Source organism: Hevea brasiliensis, chromosome 10, assembly GCF_030052815.1.
Source record: "Hevea brasiliensis isolate MT/VB/25A 57/8 chromosome 10, ASM3005281v1, whole genome shotgun sequence".
NCBI classification, from domain to species: Eukaryota; Viridiplantae; Streptophyta; class Magnoliopsida; order Malpighiales; family Euphorbiaceae; genus Hevea; species Hevea brasiliensis.
In genome coordinates, this window is record NC_079502.1 from 20,297,931 (window position 1) to 20,323,957 (window position 26,027).

The 26,027-nt window shown below is 33.9% G+C and overlaps 1 protein-coding gene across 1 annotated transcript; it reads right to left on the reverse strand.

Moving 5' to 3' along the window:
• Nucleotides 1-1,478: 1,478 nt before the first annotated feature.
• LOC110660461 (uncharacterized) lies at nt 1,479-11,753 on the reverse strand. Its single transcript, XM_021818783.2, has 9 exons — nt 11,154-11,753; nt 10,457-10,504; nt 10,280-10,339; nt 9,819-9,902; nt 9,579-9,683; nt 8,706-8,819; nt 8,475-8,575; nt 2,099-2,210; nt 1,479-1,838 (listed from the first exon to the last, which is right to left on the reverse strand). The coding sequence occupies exons 1-9, from the start codon at nt 11,646-11,648 to the stop codon at nt 1,710-1,712; spliced, it is 1,248 nt and encodes a 415-aa protein (XP_021674475.2). The 5' UTR covers nt 11,649-11,753; the 3' UTR covers nt 1,479-1,709.
• Nucleotides 11,754-26,027: the final 14,274 nt, after the last annotated feature.

Below are 26,027 nucleotides of genomic sequence, written 5' to 3' on the forward strand. Positions count from 1 at the left end.
TGGCAAGCAAGTGCCTCATTTAGCGGACCCTCTCATTTTGGAAGCTATAAACCTGAGGGAGGCCATTGTGTATGCCAAAGAAAATGGCCGAAATGCATGATCTTTGAAGTTGAAGTTTTTTCTGTGGCTGAAGCACTAGCCAAGAGAATTCCCCCTCCACAATCCAGTGAAACCGTGATCGAAGATATGATTTGTTTATCCTTTGGCTTTCTATCATTATTTTTTACGTTTGTTGAGAGGAGACTCGCTGCCTCCTGTGTGGTGAGAAAAGTCCATAGTTCTTTAGTGTTTCTTATTTTCAAGTTCAAGCCATTTTCAGTTCATTTATCTTTGCTTTTTATTGCAATGAAGACATCATCTATCTATTGATCGAAAAAAAGGTAACAATAAAAATGAAGGAAATGTGAAAGAGGAGTAAGGAACCAAATAGGTGTCTACTTTTTGAAAGTATCTCATTTTCCTTTCATTTAAACAGGGGTGAGAGTAAATTTCCCTTTGATTAAAAAAGGGTTGAGTTTTTCTTGGATAAGATAGGAAAAGTCTAGTTGCGCAAGCATAACTGGCGCAAGCCTTATGTTTTGGGAGTTTTTCACGAATAAGAAAATAATGGTTTTCAATCCTATAAGATGAAACAAGAATAAAAATAGTGGTGAATGAAAGGGATAATATCTCAATTTTAATGAGAACGCAAAATGGAGTTTGAGGGGGATAATATTATCTCCTTATCCTTTATTTTCTAACCTCATCAAATCTTCAGGAATTACTCTAATCCCTTCTGACTAAAAAATTTTACAACTTCTAAAAAGGAAGATAAAAGAAAATAATAAAGAAATAAAATAAAGTAAAGGCTTCTTAATTTTATTACATTAAATGTAATATAATTAATCATATAATAAAATAAATTTATTATTTCATTATATTTGATTTTTTCATTTCAAATACATGTAATGTAATGGTACTTGCTATTTTAATATTTGATTTATTTTTAATAATAATAATAATAATAATGAGTGGAGAAGACTTCAACGATTAGTAGCTACGTGGTTAAGTGATAGCAATGGTTAGGTGGTACTGGTGGTAGTAGCAAAGACAATTGTAGCAGTGTTAGCCCGTTCAATGATGGGTGGTAATAGCAGTGGTAGTGCTAGCAGGGGAAGCAATAGGGTTGGCAATAGCCAAATGCTGGTGGCGACAAAGAAATAAACCGAAACAAGCAATCATACATTTGCGCTGGTAACAATGATGGTTAGTAGAGTTGTGAATGGTGATAGTTGTTGGATGGTGGTGATGGGACCAATGGCTAGGTGATGGTGGTGACCTTCAAATGTTGGTGATGACAATGAAAGAATAAAAATTAAAAAAAAAAAAAGTAACCATGATCATATGCATTTTTTCAGATTTCATTGCATTAGTTAAAATGTAATTATCATTTCATTACATATAAATTATAGCCAAACAAAGTAATGAAACATACAATGTAATTGCAATTCCATTGCACCTTTGATTACGTCCTACCAACAATAGCACAAGGTTATCAAATATACATGGATCATGAAGGAAATTTTCTTCTTTGCTCTATGGCTAGGGAACAAATTTTTGGGCGAAATATTGTGAAAATAAAACAGTTATTTAAAATAAAATAAAAAAAACAACTAATTTACCCTTGCTTAATGTGACCGGAAATAGTAAATCAAGAAACATCAGTAAAACTATTTCTTGCATGCAAGATAAATGCCCGAGATAATAGCCACACCTGCAGCTGCAACACCAAGAGACGTAAGAACCTTCACAGCAGAAACAGCTGGTTTCGGTGAAGGCATTTCCAGGAGATCCTTCATCTGCAGCACAGGTAAGGAAGCACTCATGAGATGAAAATCCAATGACAAGTATATAATTGTGGTATACAAAATATCACAAATACCCATCACTAGGAAGGCAAAGCACAATATGGATGTTAGTTATTTTTAAGGACCTGTAGAGATAAATCAATTGTATATGTTTAAGCACCTTAAAATTTGGTCAACTGTTCATCAACAGAATTGAAAGAATCTATTGTTATAAATAGAACCTAATAAACAAAATGAAATTGTTCACCAACCGGAACAGGCTGCTTCCAATGCTTCTTAATTCCCTGCAAATGTCCCTTCCCAACAACGGCAACAACTGAAGTATGTTCACTAGCAGCTCTTAGTAATGTGGAAGACATGTACCTGCAAGTCAGACAAAGGGTAAAAACCATGAACATAAACATAAAGTGCCCCATCCTTCAGAGTGCTTGGACCCCAAAAATTTACAATTGAATTGCTTTGACCGAAACAATTCCAGATCAATCATAGTTTGCTTATATGTAGGTATAAGATGAGAATGCCTTAAGGGTCAAATTTCCCAAAAACAAAAAAAGTTTCCTTTGAGCAAAAGAATATAGATTTCAAACATTATACTCATATGAATGCTGTCCAGAGGATCCTGCTAAGTAAATCTCCAAGACAAACACCTGTTGACAGTTGAACCGTATGATATTTTACAGCAGCAGCAACTTTATGCCAAGAGATATAAATGTTTCTTCGGGGAGATTGAAGTAGGGTACCTCGGGCATATTATTTCAGGGCAGGGTGTAGCTACTGATCCCAAAAAGGTTGCTGCCATGATTAATTGGCCAGCTCCAGTTTCAGTTAAAGATCTTAGAAGTTTCCTTGTGTTTTACGGGATACTATAGGAAGTTTGTCAAACACTAAGGTATAATATGCAATCCTTTAACTGACCTTTTGAGGAAAGATAATTTTCAGTGAGATGAGGCAGCTCAACAGGCTTTTGATACACTGAGGAAGCTCATGTCTGAGGCACTAGTCCTTGCCTTACCAGACTTTACTAAACCATTTATCATTGAGACAGATGCCAGCAATTGGAGCATGGAGGCTGTTTTACAACAGCAAGGGCATCCAATAGCTTATATTTCTAAAGCATTTGACCCTAGAAGTCAAGACTTATCAATTTATGAGAAGGAACTTTTGGCCATTACTTTTGCTGTTGGGAAGTAGAGACATTACCTTAAGCAGGGTCAATTTTTAATTAAAACTGACCATGAGAGTATTAAGTACCTCCTAGAGCAAAGGTTGCATACTCATTTACAGCAAAGGGGTATTTCTAAGTTGTCTGGTTTGGACTATAAAATTTTGTATAGAAAGGGCATTGAAAATAAAGTGGCAGATGCATTATCAAGGACACCTGAGTATGAGTATTCAAGCCATTATTGTACTATTACAAATTCAGTAGCAGTACCTGTTCGGATGCAAAATGTGATGCAGAGTTATGATGGAGATGAGAAGGTTAGTGGATTGATTCAGCAGCTTTCTTTGAATAGTAATGCTATTCCTGGTTATCAATTGAAAAGTGGAATTCTGTACTACAAAGACAATTTATGTGGGTTCTACTACTTTAAAAGTTGTTTTACTGCAGTCATATCATGACTCTCCTATGGTAGTTCATTCAAGTGTTCATGCCACCAATATGAGGATCAAAAAGTTTCTCTTTTATTTTTCCTAGCCTGGAATGCTGCAAGATGTGATGAAATGGGCGAGGGAATGTGAGACTTGTGCAAGGTGCAAAGCAGAACACTGTGCCTATCCAGGGTTGTTATTGCCATTACCCATCCCTTCTCAAGCGTGGCAGCAGATTTCTATGGATTTTATTGAACAACTTCCCAAGTCAAAAGGCAAGGATATCATTTTAGATGTGGTGTGTAGATATACCAAATTTGCACATTTCTTGCTTTTAGCTCATCCTTATTCTGTTGTAACAGTAGCCCAACTTTTCTTGGATAATGTTTTCAAGTTACATGGAGTTCCTCAAATTATTGTTTCGGATAGGGATAGAATTTTTACTAGTAATTTTTGGCAAGAACATAGTTACCAGGAATGTGATACTCCCAAGTCGAGGTACGAGTGCGTGGTACGTAGTACCCCACTAAACGAAATATAGGATTCGTAAGGGGTAGTCTTAATTGGTACGCTAATTCGATTCGCAATTCGTTTAGTCAATACGTCAATTCGATTTGAGATATACTAATTATATTTATTTAATAAATAACTTATTTTTTAATTTTATTTAACATATTATATTTATAAATTAAAATATTAATTTAATATGATAATTTTTTAATATAATATACATTTTTATAAAATTCAAAGTTATTTATTTATTAGTTAATAATGATTATTTATCTAAATAATTTTAATTTTTTCTCAATAAACTATTCATTTGCACTCCAAAAATCAAGAATATACTGCTACATAACATACCCAACCCACTAACAAGTCTTCCACCTACAAAAGCTAGACTTTCAAAATGTATCTCCTTTTTCCTTCTTCTTCTTTTCTTCATTTCTGCGACATATCTTCTTCTTCTTCTTGTGCCTATTGCTTACACATGTTCATGCCTTTTGATTTTTCTTGTTTCTTTCTCTCTTCCTTCCTTTCTTCTTTTTATTCTCACTGGAACCTCCATTTTGGAGAACCTGATCGCGTCCCCTAGCATTTTGGAACGCAGAGGACTCGCAATTCAGAACTCACGAACCAAATCGCGGTTCCCAGGGGGTTTTGAACGAATCTGGTTACTATGGGCAAGAATTATTCAAGAAAATGGGTGTGAAGCTTGCTTTCAGTTCTACTTATCACCCTCAATCGGATGGCCAAAACTGAGAGAGTGAATCAATGCTTAGAAGGATATTTGAGGTGCATGGTCCATTTACAGCCATCTACTTGGACTAGTTGGTTATCATTAGCAGAATGGTGGTACAATTCCTCCTTTCATAGTGCCATTAAGATGTCCCCATTTCAGGGACTTTATGGTTATGTTCTACCACTTTTTCCCTCTGGAATTGCTAAAGAATCATTTGTGGCAGCTGTGGACCAATTTCTTTGAGACAGACAGCACCTAATCCATCTTCTTAAGGAGAATTTGCAGAAACCTCAGAATAGAATGAGACAGCGGGCTGACAAGAATAGAACAGAGAGAGAATTTGCAATAGGAGACTGGGTTTATTTGAAGCTTCAGCTTTATAGGCAAGCTTTAGTGGCTGTGAGACAATCTCTTAAGCTATCTGCTAGGTATTATGGTCCTTTTGAAGCAACAGCAAAGGTGGGAAAGGTAGCTTATAAGTTGGCCTTACCTGCATCTTCATCTATCCATCCTGTCTTCCATGTTTCTATGCTCAAAAAGAAATTGGGAGATGGCGTTATTCCTGTTAGAGAGCTGCCTCAATACCATGAAGATCAGTTGGTTGTTGCTCCTAAAGAGGTGTTGCAAACCAGAGTTGTTTTGAGAGGTTTGCAATAGGGGATTGGGTTTATTTGAAGCTTCAGCCATATAGGCAAGCTACAGTGGCTGTGAGACAATCTCTTAAGCTATGTGCTAGGTATTATGGTCCTTTTGAAGTAATATCAAAGGTAGAAAACGTAGCTTATAAGTTGGCCTTACCTGCATCTTCATCTATCCATCCTGTCTTCCATGTTTCTATGCTCAAAAAGAAATTGGGAGATGGCATTATTCCTGTTAGAGAGCTGCCTCAGTAAAATGAAGATCAGTTGGTTGTTGCTCCTGAAAAGGTGTTGCAAACCAGAGTTGTTTTGAGAGGTGATCAACAGGTTAAGCAAGGCCTCATTAAATGGGTTAATCTTCCACTTGAGGATGCTACTTGGGAAGATAAACATTTCATCACTGCTCAATTTCTAGATTGTTCACTTTCTTGGGGACAAGAAAGTGCTCCAAAAGAGGGTATTGTTACATACTATAGAAAGAAGTATAGGAATAAAAATAGGAAGTAACGTAGATGAGTATAGTTGTTTCTAGATGTTCTAGAAGGGTTATGAGCAGGAAAGGCAATAGCAGTTTTTAATTCTTGTGTAACTGATATTGCTAGAGATTGTTATAGTGACAGCTAAGGAATTTGGCAGTTACACCAGCTAGCGCTATAAAATATCAGCAGTTACCTTGTAATTCTCACCCAGAACTATCAAGAAATACAATTTCTTTCTCATCTCTCTATTTCTCTATTCTATTATCTTTCTCTCTTCTATTCTTCTTCTACCCTATTTCTTCTCTGTTAGGGTTTCCCAAACCCCAACACACTCCAATGAAAATTAAAATTTCCCAATAGCTCACTTTTGCATTAAATATATCTTGCATATTTAAATAAAGAAAGCCATTACCCACTCATTATCCCATCAGGGCAGCGTTACGAAGGATTTAAACAGGTCCCATCCTTCAACGTTATCACACAATGCAATTGCTCTACACTCTTGTGGTGGTACTCAGCAAAAGCAAGTTTATATGAAAACTACTTGTTTTAAAGGGAAAAATGGTAGGCAACAGCTAGAAAACTACATCTGTAGTGATGCAAAATGTCCTGTTACGTACAGCAGGATTAGGTTCAGGAAAAAGTCAGTAACAGTTAGGTATGCCTGAAATTAGTTGGAATTGTAACTGAAACTGTTAGCAGGTTATTGCAGGTGGTTGCCTGCTGTTAGTAGCAGTTAGCAAAGTTAGAAAATAGTTAGAACTACCTGAATAAATAGCAGCAGAGATGTCTTCGTATGTCATTCAAGAAATATATCTTTCTTTCCCAATCTTTATTCTCTATCTCTTTTCTCCCTAAATCCTTTCTTCTATCTTCTATTTTTCTCTACTGTCTACTATTCTTTCCATATTCCTTCTAATCTTTCAATTACCTCTAATTTCTTCGGTATTACTTTGTTAAAGCTTCCTTTCGAATAAATCATTTGCAAGAAAAGAATTCAATTGAATTCTCACAAAATCATTCTTGATTTTTATTTCTTTTAAAATGAAAAATTTTTAAGTTAAAAAGAATTGAATTCTTTCATTCTAAACATGAGAATTAACCAAAACAAAATCAAATGAATTGAATTCTTGTAAAATTCTACATTCCGAAGGGGTTAGAATTCCTGTTCCTAACATATCCACAAAGTTGACAAAACAATTATACAAGTTCAGGGCAAAATGTTTCAACATCTTTGCCTAACGAATAATTTTAAGAAAATATAGATCAATTAATGAAAGAAAATTCATCCAAGTAGTTATGCAAAATAGTGATGCAAAATGTCTCCAAGTTGACAAACTATTTAAACAAGGAAGAGTGCTGCAACATCTTTGCCCAAGGAATAATTTTAATGAAAAAAATAGATAAACAAACAAAAGAAAACATACCAAATAAAAGAAAATGAAACCAGAAAAATCATATGAAAGTATGTGCCAAACATTAGGCTAGGCAAAGAGCACAAAGATAAGACAAATGAACTGGGATCATACTGTCACAGAAAACAATTTTATCCTGATATAACAGGGTATTACAGCTGCCCTTCCAGTTAGATCATACCACCACTGAATAATTTTATCCAGATGGAACTGAGAGTATTACAGGTGCCCTTCCAGGCAGATCATAACAATTCCTGAATATAATTTCACAACAATCACGCAAATGAACTAATAAATTAGTTGACCATTCAGCATTGCTTTGAAGATGCAGGACCTATATGAAGCATCAAACTGAAGCATTCAACTTATTTATGCACTCCATCCAAATTTTGTTTGCACCCAGAAACACACAAGAAAAGGAAAATTCCCCCTCCCTCTATTATAACAAAAGAGGTCACAGCACTTTGTATAACTATGGAAGAAACGAAGCACAAAAGAACGAAGAGAAGGGGATAGTGAGGAGGAAAAATCTCCAAAAAAGTAAAGCCAAAAAGAAATATTTGATAGGTTTTGAATACCAAGGATATGGGATCATTAATCACAGGATCAACTGTAGACATATTTGTGATGTTTTTATTAGACATATTGCAGTCAAAAAGACACAGACTACAGCAAAATTCTAGCTTTTCAATTAGAGCCTGGAGACGGCCCTTTGGAAAAATTTCTCCCCACGTCAATGTGTACTATATATATATATATATATATATATATATATATATATATATATATATATATATATATATAAATTCTCTGCTTAATGTTTGGACTGAGCACAATGATTGAACTCATCTATGCATTACCTGTCAACTCAAAATTAAGAAAATAAATAAATGAAGTTTAATCTGTACAAGTATTTTCTATGCACCTTCAGTAAAAGCAACCATAACAAAAATGATTCCAAACACAATATAATGGCATGTAATGCATCAGAGTAGGTTTGAGCTAAAAAGAAGCACCTTTATAGACAACAATATACAAGATTAGCAAGACGTTTCTAGCAAATGTAATTTATGAGATTAGTATGCTATCTTCATCAAGTAGGCTGAAACAGAAAAAGTAACCCCTATACCCTCCTGTTCACTTCTCAGATCTCATTTGTCAAAGCCAAATGACAAGATGCAGGAAATTTGCAAAATACTTAACAGCAAGAAATTATATTTACCAAACATAAATTACAAATGAAATGTTGGCAAAGGAACACTAACTGGTCTCGCTCATGCACAAGGGTTTCCATTAGAGTGGGGAACTCCTTACTCATCTCTTGAATCACAAGTGTCAGCATGTCAACATCATCCATTTCCTTGAGCTGAAAAGTAGCAAAATGAAATTACTATAAACTAAAGTTTAGCAACATAGGATGAATTTCTCCCTTCTGAAGTCCACTCAATGCAAGCAAATGTAGCGAGGAATTCTTTGCATAGGTTAAGAGAGCTTACCATTTTGTTAAGGTCCTCAGGACTTGGTAAAAAGAATGCTTGAAAAAGCAGAGAGTACAATAATTTTGTCTTATGCCAAAGAGGCATTTTCCCCCATGTCCTTCGTAATGTAATCTGTTTCAGTTAATACCATCACACTTGTGATTAAATTGTTCAAATTTATAAATGCAAGACTTGAACATGACAAAGCACAATCCACTAGAGGTGTTTGTGATCCAAATAGCTGGTGTTTAGCCTACTACAGATGGATCATTAATGATAAAAGGACATGGTTGGATACATGATTTCTGGCCTCAGATTAGGACTGGGAGATGCTAACCAAACTGGAAAAGCAGCCATTGCCAAACAATAGAGTACCCAGAAATGCATCTTATGATATTAAATCTCAAAATCAGCCATCACAAGGTTTACCAATCAATTTCTTGCACAAAAGATAATTGAATGTGGTTACAAATTATATGAAATACTTGTGACCAAGTTTTGGAAAAGGCAAATTATGATGAAAATTCAAGAGCATTACACATATTAGACCATTTTGTCCTAAACAATCATCAGAATTCAATAAGGTTGTCCAGCCTATTACTCTCTCAGGGAAAAGAAACTGAGATTGGTTCAATGAACATTTTGCTTAGGATGTAAAGAAGCGAATCCAGACCAAGTATTAAGGTGTTCAAGCTTGGTATTGCTTTAACCAAGCTCAAACTTCACTGCTCTTTGAGCAGAAGTTATTGATCTTGAGCTGAGCTTGATGTTCTAATTGAGACTGAACCTAGACAAAATTTAATGCATTGATTAATCGGAGTAATAACCTATCTTATGCAATAGATCAAAAGAGGAAAATAGTTCCAGCCAGAAATCAGCAAAGAATCTTACCTGTACAGGGCGATCACCAAGTATCACTTTGCCACCATATGATCTTGCTTCTTCAAAAGCCACTCGAAACTCAGAACCCGGAAAAACATCAAGCTTATTGGCAACCTACAAAAACGTTGATTAAATATAAAATTAAAATCATACTGAACAATCATATTCTGGTTTCAAGGAGAAGTATAAATGAAGGAATTTAGAGAGGTTAAAAACTGAAATAGAAACAAAGATTATTATCATACATGCCTTGGCAAGAAACCAGCTATAAAGTATCCCAAACAGGTTATGTTTTTTCTTCCACATCTCTATCATTTCTCCCATTGTTGGAACCTGGTCAACTAAAATTGAATATATAAGAAAATGGAAACCCAATAGGCTAAAATTGAGAAATATTAAGGTTAGCTTTGCAACTCAACCAGACCTAAAATAAGTTGATGATTTAAGTCCTCCAAACAAAGATGCCTCCATGAGGCAAGAAAATCAAACATCAACACAGCATCACCTTCTAAGCAATCATAAAGAAAAAAAGGCAAATACTCATTGCCAAATATACAACACCACCTACACCAACTGCTTTGCAGTCACCAACTCTGTAGAGTGGACTGGGGGCTCTAGTAGAGACTTGGAGCAAAAGGAGAGGCACAAAGTTCTTCAAAATTTAAGAATGTAAATGTGAAGGGGGAAAGCAAGAAACATTTGGGACAAACCTTTAAATTCTGAGGAGTAAGCACAGCCACTCGACTAGAACACAACTCCAAAAAGACAACCTGTAGTCAAAGTGCAACAACTTCATAAATAGTTAAAATAACTTAGAAGCAGACAGCTAACGTGCTAAATGACCAATCCCTTATTTAAATTTTAGTGAGTTTCGTATGGGAAAGCACCTGTGGTTTCAAGAAGCGGATTACAGCTTCAACTTCTTTACATGATTCCTGCAATATACAATAAAAAAATCAACACAATTATTAGTCCACTCCAAAGTAGTGTTTGAACATTGCCAAAAAAGAATCAAATCAAACCATAGAAAATCAGCATTTTACATTCTTCAATTGAAAGTCAACATTCTATTTTCCTAAATGACACATTCTCGTATCCAAACAGGTGTCGAAGCAACAAAATAATGTTAACAGGTAGCAGCAATTACTGGATTATATCATATAGCTTTCCCTCATTAAGCCTATTTTATATTTCAAAATCTAATGTAACAAACAGATCCTCGCATTACAGTACTCCGGTAGACTAATGCCGTTACAGCTTTAACTTGGGGTAATCCTTTTTCACGTTAGGTCAAACAAAAACTTCAACTATAAAAAGAAATAGAGATTTTCCATTCATTTCATCAATTCTCCCGATTGAAAATCAGATAGAGAGCACAAACGGAATGATATTTTCCACAACTTTTGATTTTGCTAAATTAGAAAACAAAACATAGACCAAGCCAGTCAGGCATATTATTTGTAGTCAAGTAAAGAATTTCCTCTCCTAAAATCTTGATTAACACAAAAAACCTAAAGCGTTAAATCTAATTACTCTGTTGATTCATCTCGTTTTCTCAGCATCCAAACAGAAAAAATTATTCACCTGAGAAACATGTGCTGTGCCAACCAAGTACACATCGCACGATCCACCCTCCGCCGTAGACTCGCAATTGAGAACCACCACACTTCTAGAAAGCCCCTCCGGAAGCTCCGTCCTCTGCGGCTCACTAAAACTCCCTGCATCGGCGCCAGTGTCCACCCTCAGCTCATCAGCAACATCGACAATGCTCTCGCTCAAAGCCTCGACATTAGGATTAGGATTTTCGATGTGAACAAAGTCTTCCGCAGCAGGAGGCGGGTCCGCTGATTCCGGCGCGTTGGGGTCCATCGCCGGAGCGTTCCGGTTGGGTCCAGGAAGATTACTGGCTTTGGTAGCAAATGAGGCAATTTTAGAGAATTTTGGAGTTGAGAATATAATGTGAGGAGTAAACGTGAAGTTTCTTGGGGATCTAAGGGGAAGAAATTTTATGGTGGCGGAGAAGAAGCGATGTGACTCGGGCGAGTTCAGTTGAGTGATAAGCCGAGTCGAGCAATTCATGGATCGGGCATGATGTTTTATATACACAAGCAGGAAAAATTCTTGCCTGCAGTCCTGCCTCTTTCTGCGACGCAGACGCAGACGCAGATTGATACAAGTCGAGAAGCTTTTCAATACCAAAATGAGAGGAGGTTAATTACATAAAAATCCTAATATTATAAGGTAATTACAATTTAACCCAGACATTCATTTTTCTTTATCTATAATATATATATCTCTTTTTTTATTTTTGTGTGAAGGTGGACATTTGATTTTTCCAAAATATTCTTTATTATTTATATTATTTATAATTACATATTTTTGTTATTTAAATTTAATTTTTCATTGATTAAATTAAATTTCTATTTAAATTCAAATTCTATTAATATAATTATAATAACAATTTTAAAAAAATTATACAACCAATGGTATTAAAATGAGGGTACATAAACCTTATCTAAATTGATTAGATAACAAATTCTTATATAAGTGGAATTACATTTAATAATAAATTTATAATATATATAAATTTGGAATCCAGAAGGGGAATAATATACAGATATTGAATTTGTTTTTATATTTATGATTCCTTTTAATAATTTAATTTCTACTCACATATGTATATAGTTTAAGCAAAAGAGATAGTACGTTGCCTCCAACATTGACAGTTTAATGCTACATGAAACAACATGATGCTCAGATAAAAGAAGTTCTCTAAGAATTTCAAAAACAAATGGTGAGTGTATGGAAGGATGTTATGAAAAGCTTTTATACCTGACTTCCTTACTATGTCTGTCTTAGCAAGAATTTTCAATTTTGCCGGAGTAATAGATGTTGTGTACGAGGATAAAGATGGCTATACATGCTAGAGTTTTTTGTTTTAATATATTAGTTTCATCGATAAAAGCAATACCAATATAGAGCAATGTTAGTAGTATGCCCTAAAGCATATCATTTAGTATATATTTTATACATATTTTATTAATAAAAGATAATTTTATTTTTTCGTTTACATAATATACTTATGTGTAATAAAAAAGGTCATTTGATATTTTATTAGAAATTCTATTCTTAAGTTGTTAAGAATACGAGTGACAGTATTTATAGTACAAAGTATCATAAATTGATTCACAAAGCATATCATTTTGTACATATTTTATATATAAAAGGCAATTTCACTTTTTCGTTTATATAATATATTTATGTGTAATAAAAAAGGTCATTTGATATTTTGTTAAAAATTCTATTATTAAGTTGTTAAGAATACGAGTGACAGTATTTTTAGCACAAAGTATCATAAATTAATTCACAATCGATGATACTTCACACAGGACATAACTTATCCAGAAAGATTATAATCATGTTTGTTCCCAAGCTATTTATATGAGATATAAATAAGATAAAATGATGAATCTCATGCCATATGACAAACATGATAGGCACTTATATATGATAAGTAGGCCGAACCAGTGACGCATATGACAAGCACATGGAGTTTACTCTTGTCAATGCATTGTCATATATCATATCAGTGCATATAATCTTTAGACCTGAGATAACACAGTTATCTTGTATATAGGTGGTTTGAGTTTGATACTACTTCTATATTTGTACTATGTATGGGTATATGGGCATGTGTTGGTTCTTACTAGTTATATATGGAGATAATTGTTGATCAAGATAGAATCTGTTACCCTAAGTAAATAGGGATAAAATCCTATTTTCATTTAATTGTTCTTGATGTTTCAAGTTTCTGGTCAGGACAGACAGATTTAGACAAAAAAGAGTTTCTGACAGGAAAATCTAATTAATCAAGAACTGTAATTAAAAGAGAACATAATGTTCATAGCAAATGGGGTTTGACATAAACCATGACTCCAGCTCGAATTGGGATTTTGTAACAGAGAGACTCTAGTGCATGGTAACATATGATTATATATTCATTTAAGGTATTTCTTGTTATTGATTGGGTGGCCATGGCATGTTATGTTAGGTGTCAACCATGGTCTATGAGATGCCTAAAATGATTTAAAGAAATCATTTATGGCAAGAAAGAGTTCTGATAATATTAAGAGTTAATATCATATCTCATTGCCAATTAGTGATGAGCCTACTGAGTTACACACATACACAAGATAATCACCAAGTAAACTATGATTTAATTGATTAATTAAATAGTTTAATTAATTAATTAAATAGGTTTGGTTTGCAATAAAATTGTAAAGTCCTTAGCATGGTTTGAAACTAAATCTAGGTTATTAGAAGTATAGTATAAGTTAAATTTATATTTAAAATATTTAAATATAAATTTAATTGTGAGAAATTAATTAATAGAGATTAATCAATTTATATTTGATATAAATTGATTAGAAGAGGAGAAATGATGATTTTGAGTTGAGAACTCAAAATTATTACATAAGGGTAATTTGGTCATTTCACATAGGGGTGGCCACTGTTCAGGAACTGCCGATTACGGTTCCTGAACCGCCGATTCAAGTTCAATGAAATCATAAACCTGAACCAAACCTTCATGGGACGGTTTGGAAGATGGTTCTTGAATCACCGATTCCGGTTCGAGCCCGGTTTAAAATGGTTTAAATGACTGTTCGAAAAATGACAGTTTAAGACTGTTTGAAAGCGATTTAGGGGCGGTTTAAGAGCAACTTAAAAGAAAAAATTAAAGGAAAATTTTATTGATTTAGAATTTAAGTTATATTTGTAAAAATATTTTAATTTTTTTTTAGAAATCTTTCAATCAAAATAAAATAAGAAAAATAAGAATAAAAATAACTTATTTTTAAAAAAAATTTAATAAGCAAAGACTTAAACTTATTAAAAAACTAGAGACAAAATTAATTTTAAAAAAAATTAAAAAAAGGTGCATGAACTTAAATTTACCTATGTATTCCTTTAGGATTTAGAGGAATCAAAATTTTTAGTTATAAGTTGAGAGAAAGGAGATTGAGGTGGTTTGGCTATATGAAGCATAGACATAGGAAAGCTCCAATTAGACAAGTAGAGCATATTGGGTTAAGGATAGATAGAAAATAATAGGTAGACCTAAACTGACTTGAAGGAGAATAGTACAACATGACCTAGAAGCATTACACATTTCCGAAGATTTAACCCCAAATCGTTTAGAGAGGAGAAAGAGAATACATATAACCGACCCCAATAAATTTTTGGGATAAAAGTTTAGTTGAATTGAGTATTACTTATCCTTTTTAAAAAAATTATATGATAATTGATAATTAAAAAAATATTAAAAAAAATTAAAATAGAGGGTATTGAAAATTTTATTGAAGATATAAAATAATAACAAAGCAATTGAAATAGTATTAAAAATTTCAGTGGGCATAAAAATAATAAAGTAGGGGAATTGTGAAAGTACTGAGAATTAAAAGGAGTGTAGAAAATAATTATTTAGAAAATTTGAGAGAAATTGAAAGAGTATTAAGAATTAAAGAGAGTGTAGAGAATAATTGTGTAGAGAACTAATGATATATATATATATATATAAATGAATTACGAGTAGAGTGAAGTATTTATTGAATTTTTTTATATTTAAATCGCCGGTTTGGTCTGGTTCAGAATCGTCGGTTCAATCAGGTTAGGGACCGCTGGTTCACGGTTTTTAAAAATTATGAACCTGAACCAAACCGTAGAAGGACGGTTTTAGTCCGGTTTGAAGCTGGTTCAAGTTTTGACCGATTTTGGTTTGGTTTTGATCGAACCGGTTCCGGTTCGAAACCAAACAGTGGCCACCCCTAATTTCACACGGTAACATATGGCACCATGAGATGGTGACACATGGCATTATATAAGTTTGCCATTTGTCTTCCTATCATGTAAGGTGATCAAAGTCAAGATTAAATCTAGCTTTGACACTTAGCTTAATGTGATTGAGTCAATTAAAAATAAGATACAATGTGGTTGTGACATGTGGCATAGGGTTTAAGTGTTAGTAGTATGCCCTAGAGCATATCATTTAGTATGTATCTTGTATATATTTTATTAATAAAAGGCATTTCCACTTTTCCGTTTACATAATATATTTATGTGTAATAGAAAAGGTCCATTGATATTTTGTTAGAAATATTATTCTTAAGTTGTTAAGAATATGAGTGACAATATTTCTAGCACAAAGTATCATAAATAGGTTCACAATCAAGGATACTTCATAATAAGGACATGACTTATCCAGAAAGATTGTATTCATGTTTGTTCCCAAGTTATTTATATGAGATATAAATAAGATGGAATGGTGAGTCTCATGCCATATAACATACATGATAGGCACTTATACATGATAAGTAGGCCGAACCAGTGACACTTATGACAAACACATGGAGTTTACTCTTGTCAATGTTTTGTCATAAATCATATCAGTGCATATAATCTTTAGACCTGAGATAGCACAGTTATCTTGTATATAGGTAGTTTGAGTTTGATACTGCTTTCATACTTGTACTATGTATGGGTATATGGGCATGTGTTGGCTCCTGCTAGTTATATATGGAGGTAGGTGTTGATCAAGAAGAAATCTGTTCATCTAAGTAAATAGAGTTTAACTCCTATGTTCATTTAATTGTTCTTGATGTTTCAAGTTCTGGCAGGATAGATAGATTTATTCGAAAAGAGTTTACGATGAGAAAAATCTTTTAATCAAGAACTGGAATTAAAAGAGAACATAATATTCATAGCAAATGGAGTTTGACATAAACCATGACTCGGCTTGAGTTGGGATTTTGTATGAGAGAGATTCTAGTGCATGGTAACATATGATTATAGGTTCATTTAAGGTAAATCTTATTACTAATTGGGTGGCCATGGCATGCTATGCTAGGTGTTAACCATGGTCTATGAGGTTCATAAAATGATTTAGAGAAATCATTTATGGTAAGAAAGAGTTCTGATGATATTAAGAGTTGATATCATGTCTCATTGCCAATTAGTGATGAGCCTAGTAAGTCACACACATACACAAGTTATCACCTATTTAAATATGATTTAATTAATTAATTAAAGAGTTTAATTGATTAATTAAATAGATTTGGTTTGCAATAAAATTGCAAAGTCCCTAGCATGACTTGAAACCAAATCTAGATTATTAGATGTATAATATAAATTAAATTTATATTTAAAGTGTTTAAATATGAATTTAATTGATGAGAAATTAATTAATAGAGATTAATTAATTAATTTATATTTGATATAAATTAATTAGAAGAAGAAAATAATTATTTTGGGTTAAGAACTCAAAATTAAGACACAGGAGCATTTTGGTCATTTTGCAGTGTGACACGTGGCACCATGAGATGGTGACACATGGCATAACACATAAGCTTGCCAAATATTTTTAATCATGTAAGATGATTAAAATCAAGATTAAATATAGGTTTGACACTTGGCACAATGTGATTGGGTCACTTAAACCTAGAGCTAATCAAAAGGTGACATGTGGCTAGGGTTTAATGTGTTAACCTAGCTATTTAAGTGGGGTTATGAAAGAAAACATAACCAGCAGCCTCTCCTCTCATATGTCACGCCACTTTGAGCCTCTCAGCTATTTCTCTTCATCTCTCATCAATTCAAAGAGATTAGCCATCAATCTCTTGAATTAAGAACACTAGAAATTGTTTCTAGTGTCTGTTTGCATCTCTAATCTCTTAAAAGGCAGAACTTGAATTTCTAATCAATAGAAAAGGCTTTAGAAGCTGTTCAAGGGCTGCCATAGGTGTTCTTGGTGTGGACAAGCTAGAGGGACAACATCCGGTGTCCCAAGACGAATCTCAAAGCGCAGACATCGCTGCGGCACATCAAGAGGTTAGTGTAATCGTTCTTGATTTAATCTAGGGTTCTAAAATTAATCTGATTAATTTTAAAATCTTAAATGGCAAATACAGATCCAAAAACATATTAAAAGAGTTTTAATATGTTGTTTATCATTGAAATCAAATAGATAAAAATAAATCTTGCATGGTGCTTGTGACCCTAGGTGAAAATTTTTGAATTCAATGGTATAATCTTGTGTTTTTCACGCTTCCGTTCCTTCAATTGGTATCAGAGCCACTATATTTGCCATTTAGATTGTTGATTATATAATTTAATTGTGTGTTTGATCATGAGATCAAGAGATTCATTGCTGGTTGGTTCATGAGATGTGGCGTCACACATGGTGAAGCCACCATTGGTGGCGGCAACAATGGTTCCTTGGGTGGTTCAAGGTTTGGCTTTTAATTCTGCAATTGTTGTATGATCTAAGGCCTATTCTTTGACTAATTAAAGTGTTTAATTAGTTGTTTTAAATCACACAATTAAATTATGATTCAAATCAGAATTTTAAAAATTGTTTGAATGTGATTCAAATCTGAATTTTAAAAGTTGTTTGAATGTGATTCAAATCTGAATTTTTAAAGTTGTTTGAATCATATTTAAATCTGATTTTTTAAAATTGATTCAATAAAATTCAGATCTGATTTTTTAAGAAATATTTGAATGTGATTCAAATCTGATTTTTTAAAAAATGTTTGAATGTGATTCAAATCTGAATTTTTGAAGTTGTTTGAATGTGATTCAAATCTGAATTTTTAAATTTGTTTGAATGAGATTCAAATCTGAATTTTTAAATTTATTTGAATCATATTCAAATCTGGATTTTTAAGTTGAATATGAGATATTCAATTTAATTTAAGTATGTATGTTTTATTTAATTGTTAAATAGTGATATGCATGATGGATGATCATGGACTATAAAAGACCAATGTGATTGGATTTATTTTTTTTATGTTTCTTTGGGATTGTAAATTAATTAATTTATTTTAATTTATTTTGGGCATGTATTATTAAGTTTGTAATATTTTTGGGTTGTAATTTCATTTATTTAAGTTCTTGTAAATTCGCCTTGGTATGCCAAGGATTACTATGTAATATTGGATTGCAAGAAGTTCAAGGAGGTCAAGAGCATTGGTGGGACCAGTGGGAGGAATTCAATATCAAGTGTTGATTATGTACTCCTTCAGCAACTCTTGTAAAATGAATGAATGAAATGCACCTAGGAATGCCCTGATTCAATTCTTCGTTGCTCAAAAATGAATGCATTAGAAAGTCAATGATCATACCATATTTACTGCTTATCCATGAATGCATGAGATGTATGGAAATGTATGCAATTATATGATATATGCATGCTAAATGGATAATGTGCAAAGTGAGACCTTAATAGTAATTAGGATGGCTATAAAATCTTCCAAACAAATGATTAAGTTGGAAATGGTATAATTAAAGTAATTATAACATAAGCCCTCCATTGGGGCAATTATTTTAAGAAATTTTAAATAGTTGCATAAGATGCAATTTATTTAAGAGATTTTCTTAAGAATAATTGTTAAGCATGAGATGTTGTAAATATGTAAATGGTTTAGTGGCCAATATTGGATGTACCTGAGGACATTAAAATTATTTGCATAATTACTGACTCAATGGGATCAACTTAACTAATGCAAGATAAGTCAATAATGGATGTACCTGAGATTTTGAGCATTAGGGGCTAGGTAAAGGATTGAACCTCACATGAGATGTGATGGGCAAGGAGTTGCTCACTTATAGTTTATTGTAATTCCAATAATGGATGTACCTGAGGATGATCAATAGAATTATAAGAATTCAATCACCCACTAGAAATCCATCCAACTAGGATTTCCGTTTTCTACTTTGGAAGTGTAGGATTCGCTAAGTTAGTGGGAGGACCAATTTGATTAAAAGACCATAATCATTTTGGTTAATTACATGATACATCTACTAATTAATCTGGTTATTTTCTGCAATTAATTTTCTGATAATAATGAGCACAAAACAACCACCACCATCCAATATCCTTGCAAGCATACTTGATCACAATAGGTTGACAGGACCTAATCTGTTAGATTAGCTAAGAAATTTGAAACTTGTCTGAACCTTGAACATATAGGATATGTTCTAGATTCAAATGTTCTGGTCCCTTACCTCCAGAGAGGCCACACAAGAGGAACATTAAACATTGGACAAGTGGAAGGAGCATAATATGAGAGCTAAGTGTTACATGCTTGCTTCCATGAGTAATGAGTTACAGAAGCAACATGGAAACATACAGAGTGCAAGAGAGATCCTCCTTCACCTACAAGAGTTGTATGGTGAGCACAGCAGAAATGCTAGGTATGAGATATCTAGGCAGCTATTCCGCATGAGGATGTCTGAGGGACAGAATGTTGGAGATCATGTCTACAAGATGATTCGGTGATTGAGCAGTTGGAACATCTTGACTTCCACATGGATTTCCAACTACTAACGGATTTGATCCTTGATCCCTTCACGAGTCTTTTGGGAATTTTGTGACAAATTTCCATATGACTAGACAGAATGCACCTTAGGTTTACTCAACATCTGGTTATTGCCCAAAAGAATATGCTGCAATAAAGGAAAAGAGGTAGCTTTGTTGCATCTTCTTCTCACTGGAAAGTCCAACAAGAAGAAGGGCAATAGGAAAAGAAACCTCAGATTCCTGGTCCTTCCAAGAAAATAGCTAAACAGAAAAGGAAGATTAAAGCTGATAAAGGCAAAGGAAAGTGTCTCCACTGCCAACAGGAAAGTGTTTCCATTGCCAACAGGAAAGTGTTTCCATTGTTAGTAAGAAAGTGTTTCCACTGGCCAGAGTAAAGCAATCTAAATGAATGCAATGCCATGGTGAAAACCAACTCAAGTTCAAAATATGTTTGGCACTTAAGGTTATGTCATGTTGCAGAAGATAGGATTACAAAATTGGAGAAAATGGGGATTTTATCCTCATTGGGCTCTGAGCCTACTCCAACTTGTGAATCTTGCCTTCAAGGCAAAAATGACTAGATTACCCTTTGTTGGACAAGGTCTAAGAGCTGAAAATATTTTGGAACTAATACATAGTGATGTATGTGGTCCGTTTAAAGAAATGGCTAGAAGGGGTTTTCATTATATTATTACCTTTACTGATGATAAATCAAGGTTTGGGTATTTGTATTTGATGAAATACAAACATGAATCTTTTGAAAAGTTCAAAGAATTTAAATCTGAAGTAGAAAATCAAACAGGAAAGAATATTAAAGCTCTTCGATCAGATCGTGGAGGTGAATATTTGAGTACTGAATTTGATGAATACTTGAGAGAGCATGGCATTGTTTCTCAGCTGACTCCTCCAGGAACGCCACAGCTAAATGGTGTATCTGAAAGGAGAAATCGTACCCTATTGGATATGGTACGTAGTATGATGAGCTATACTGATATGCCAATCTCTTTTTGGGGATTTGCATTAGAATCAGCTTTATATATTCTGAATATGATTCCATCAAAATCAGTTTCTTCCACACCTTATGAGATATGGCATGGAAGAAAACCAAGTCTTAAGCATGTTAAGATTTGGGGTTGTCCAAATTATATCAAAAGTGAACACTGATAAATTGGAGACCAGATCAGAAAAAGGTCGATTTGTTGGATATCCAAAAGATAGTTTTGGATATTATTTTTATTTGCCTACTTCACAAAAGGTTGTGATAAGTAGAGATGCCACATTTCTTGAACAACAGTTTGTTCAAGAAGGAGGCAAAGGAAGGCAAATAGAGTTAGAATTGGAGAATTCTGACCAACCAACAGATCAGATGGATATAGATCCATCTAGTCAACCTATACCCATTGATGAAACATCTACAGCTGTTCCTCGTAGCACATACAGTGTATCTCACCAACCAGTGAGATTTGGTTTTCTTCATAAAGAAGAACAAGAGTTGTCTACTCATGAAGAAGTAGATCATGGAGATGATCCACTTACCTTTGAAGAAGCTATATCAGATATAGACTCTTCAAAATGGATTGATGCTATGAAATCCGAGATTGATTCCATGTATAAGAATCAAGTTTGGGATCTTGTCGACCCACCAAGGTATTGTACCTATAGGAAACAAATGGGTTTTCAAGAAGAAAATTGGTTACGATGGAAAGGTAGAGACCTATAAGGCAAGGCTAGTAGCGAAAGGGTTTCGCCAAAGGCAAGGAATAGACTATGAGGAGACTTTCTACTTTGTTGCCATGCTTAAATCAATTAGGATTTTATTAGCAATATGCATACTATGATTATGAGATTTGGCGATGGATGTCAAAGCTTTTCTCAATGGATACATTGAAGAAAACATTTTCATGGAACAACCTAAGGGATTTGAATCCCAAGATGGTTCCAAGGTATGCAAGCTAAAGCGATCCATTTATGGGTTGAAACAAGCTTCGAGGAGTTGGAACATCCGTTTTGATGAAGCCATTAAATCTTTTGGTTTTATCAAAAATGAGGATGAGCCATGTGTATATAAGAAGGTTAGTGACAGTGCTATCACTTTCCTTGTCTTATATGTGGATGACATCGTTGATGGGTAATGATACAGGTATGTTGACGACTATAAAGGTATGGTTGTCAAATACATTCTCCTTGAAAGACTTAGGGGAGGCAACCTATATTCTTGGGATTCGCATCTATAGAGATAGAGCGAAAAGAATAATTGGTTTATCCCAAAGTCTATACTTGGAAAAGGTGTTAAAGAGGTTTAACATGCTTGATTCCAAGAGAGGATTGTCACCAGTGAGACATGGTATCCACCTTTCTAAAGAGATGTCTCCAAAGACACCTGAAGAAAGAGATAAGATGGCCAGGATTCCATATGCTTCGGCTATTGGAAGTTTAATGTATGCAATGTTGTGTATCGGGCCTGATATCGCATATCTCGTTAGTTTGACTAGCGGTATCAATCCAATCCGTGTTTGGAACATCTGGAAAGTCACAAGAATATTCTTAAGTACTTAAGAAGAACTAAGGATTTATTCTTGATTTATGGAGGTGGAGACTTGCAATTGGATGGTTATACTGATTCTGATTTCCAATCAGATATCGATGATAGAAAGTCTACCTCTGGATATGTGTTCATTTGTAATGGAGATGCGATCATTGGAAGAGTTCCAAATAGAGCACGACTACTGATTCCACTCATCGAGGTGAGTATATTCTCGCATCGATCTCGCAAAGGAAGTCGTTTGGATAAAGAAGTTCGTGATGAACTTACAGTAGTTCCTTCCATTGAGTCAGCTTCCACTACACCGTGACAATAATGGAGCGATCATCTGAGCTAAGGAACTAAGGTCTCACCCAAAATCCAAACACATAGAAAGGCACTACCACATTATCGAGATATAGTTGGGCAAGGCAATATAGCCATGCAGAAAATAGCATCACTGAAAATCCTAGTGATTCATTCACTAAGCCTTTGTCATAAGCTCAGTTAGACTGACATCTTGAGAAGATGGGTCTAAGGTATTGTAATGAATGGCTCTAGTGCTAGTGGGAGATTGTTAGTAGTATGCCCTAGAGCATATCATTTAGTATGTATCTTGTATATATTTTATTAATAAAAGGCATTTCCACTTTTCCGTTTACATAATATATTTATGTGTAATAGAAAAGGTCCATTGATATTTTGTTAGAAATATTATTCTTAAGTTGTTAAGAATATGAGTGACAATATTTCTAGCACAAAGTATCATAAATAGGTTCACAATCAAGGATACTTCATAATAAGGACATGACTTATCCAGAAAGATTGTATTCATGTTTGTTCCCAAGTTATTTATATGAGATATAAATAAGATGGAATGGTGAGTCTCATGCCATATAACATACATGATAGGCACTTATACATGATAAGTAGGCCGAACCAGTGACACTTATGACAAACACATGGAGTTTACTCTTGTCAATGTTTTGTCATAAATCATATCAGTGCATATAATCTTTAGACCTGAGATAGCACAGTTATCTTGTATATAGGTAGTTTGAGTTTGATACTGCTTTCATACTTGTACTATGTATGGGTATATGGGCATGTGTTGGCTCCTGCTAGTTATATATGGAGGTAGGTGTTGATCAAGAAGGAATCTGTTCCTCTAAGTAAATAGAGTTAAAATCCTATGTTCATTTAATTGTTCTTGATGTTTCAAGTTCCTGGCCAGGATAGATAGATTTATTCAGAAAAGAGTTTCTGATGAGAAAAATCTTTTAATCAAGATCTGGAATTAAAAGAGAACATAATATTCATAGCAAATGGAGTTTGACATAAACCATGACTCCAGCTTGAGTTGGGATTTTGTAACAGAGAGATTCTAGTGCATGGTAACATATGATTATAGGTTCATTTAAGGTAAATCTTATTACTAATTGGGTGGCCATGGCATGCTATGCTAGGTGTTAACCATGGTCTATGAGGTTCATAAAATGATTTAGAGAAATCATTTATGGTAAGAAAGAGTTCTGATGATATTAAGAGTTGATATCATGTCTCATTGCCAATTAGTGATGAGCCTAGTAAGTCACACACATACACAAGTTATCACCTATTTAAATATGATTTAATTAATTAATTAAAGAGTTTAATTGATTAATTAAATAGATTTGGTTTGCAATAAAATTGCAAAGTCCCTAGCATGACTTGAAACCAAATCTAGATTATTAGATGTATAATATAAATTAAATTTATATTTAAAGTGTTTAAATATGAATTTAATTGATGAGAAATTAATTAATAGAGATTAATTAATTAATTTATATTTGATATAAATTAATTAGAAGAAGAAAATAATTATTTTGGGTTAAGAACTCAAAATTAAGACACCGGGGCATTTTGGTCATTTTGCAGTGTGACACGTGGCACCATGAGATGGTGACACATGGCATAACACATAAGCTTGCCAAATATTTTTAATCATGTAAGATGATTAAAATCAAGATTAAATATAGGTTTGACACTTGGCACAATGTGATTGGGTCACTTAAACCTAGAGCTAATCAAAAGGTGACATGTGGCTAGGGTTTAATGTGTTAACCTAGCTATTTAAGTGGGGTTATGAAAAGAAAACATAACCAGCAGCCTCTCCTCTCATATGTCACGCCACTTTGAGCCTCTCCAGCTATTTCTCTTCATCTCTCATCAATTCAAAGAGATTAGCCATCAATCTCTTGAATTAAGAACACTAGAAATTGTTTCTAGTGTCCTGTTTGCATCTCTAATCTCTTAAAAGGCAGAACTTGAATTTCTAATCAATAGAAAAGGCTTTAGAAGCTGTTCAAGGGCTGCCATAGGTGTTCTTGGTGTGGACAAGCTAGAGGGACAACATCTGGTGTCCTGAAGACGAATCTCAAAGGCGCAGACACTGCAAAGACATCAAGAGGTTAGTGTAATCGTTCTTGATTTAATCTAGGGTTCTAAAATTAATCTGATTAATTTTAAAATCTTAAATGGCAAATACAGATCCAAAAACATATTAAAAGAGTTTTAATATGTTGTTTATCATTGAAATCAAATAGATAAAAATAAATCTTGCATGGTGCTTGTGACCCTAGGTGAAAATTTTTGAATTCAATGGTATAATCTTGTGTTTTTCACGCTTCCGTTCCTTCATTAAGTGACTTAATGACCTAAGTATAAAAGAAAAAGAAAGAAGAAACAAATTATTCTTCTTCTTCTCTAAAAGTGGACGACACAAAGGGTTCACTATCTTCTCTCTTCTTTTCTCACTCAATTCAAAGAGAATAACCCAAATTCCTTTGAATTAAAATTGCTAGAAATTATTTCTAGTGTCCTATACACACATACAACCTCTCTAAAGGTAAAACCCAAATTATAATTTGGTTGGCAAAGGCTTGAGAAGCTGATTTGGGGGCTGCCCATTGGTGATCTTGGTGTAGACAAGCTAGAGGGACAACACTTGGGGTCCTAGGTATTTCCTAAAGGTGCTAATTGCATCCATAGTGCATCAAAGAAGTTAGTGCTCAAACTCCTCTTTTAAACTAGGGTTTAAATGAATTAGTTTGTTAATTCACAATCTTAAATGGCAAACATAGAGCATTAAAATTAATTAGGCACATATGAGATGTGGCATGATACATGAAACCCTAAAAGAAAATTTTTGAAATTCAATGCTTCTATGAACTAATCACTATACTTTCGCTCCTTCAATTGGTACCAGAGCCACTATATTTGCCATTAGGATTGAATATGAGATTTAATTGTGTGATTGGATCAAATGTTGATTGATTCAAAGCTGGTTTTGTATTCCAAAGGTGGCGGCATTAAGGTGATGCTCCTCATTTGTGGCGGTTTGAATTTGATTCATACCCTAAGGGTGTATTTGATGTATGAGATTGGTTTTTGTAACACTCCTATATTTGATAGTGCGTTCTACTGTTTCGGTGACCAGTGTCTGTCCGGACAGCTAGGATGCCTAGAACTAAATTTAAATATTAGTGAGGAGACATAAAATAATAAAATACAAGAAAGGAAAATACAAGAAAAATAAAGG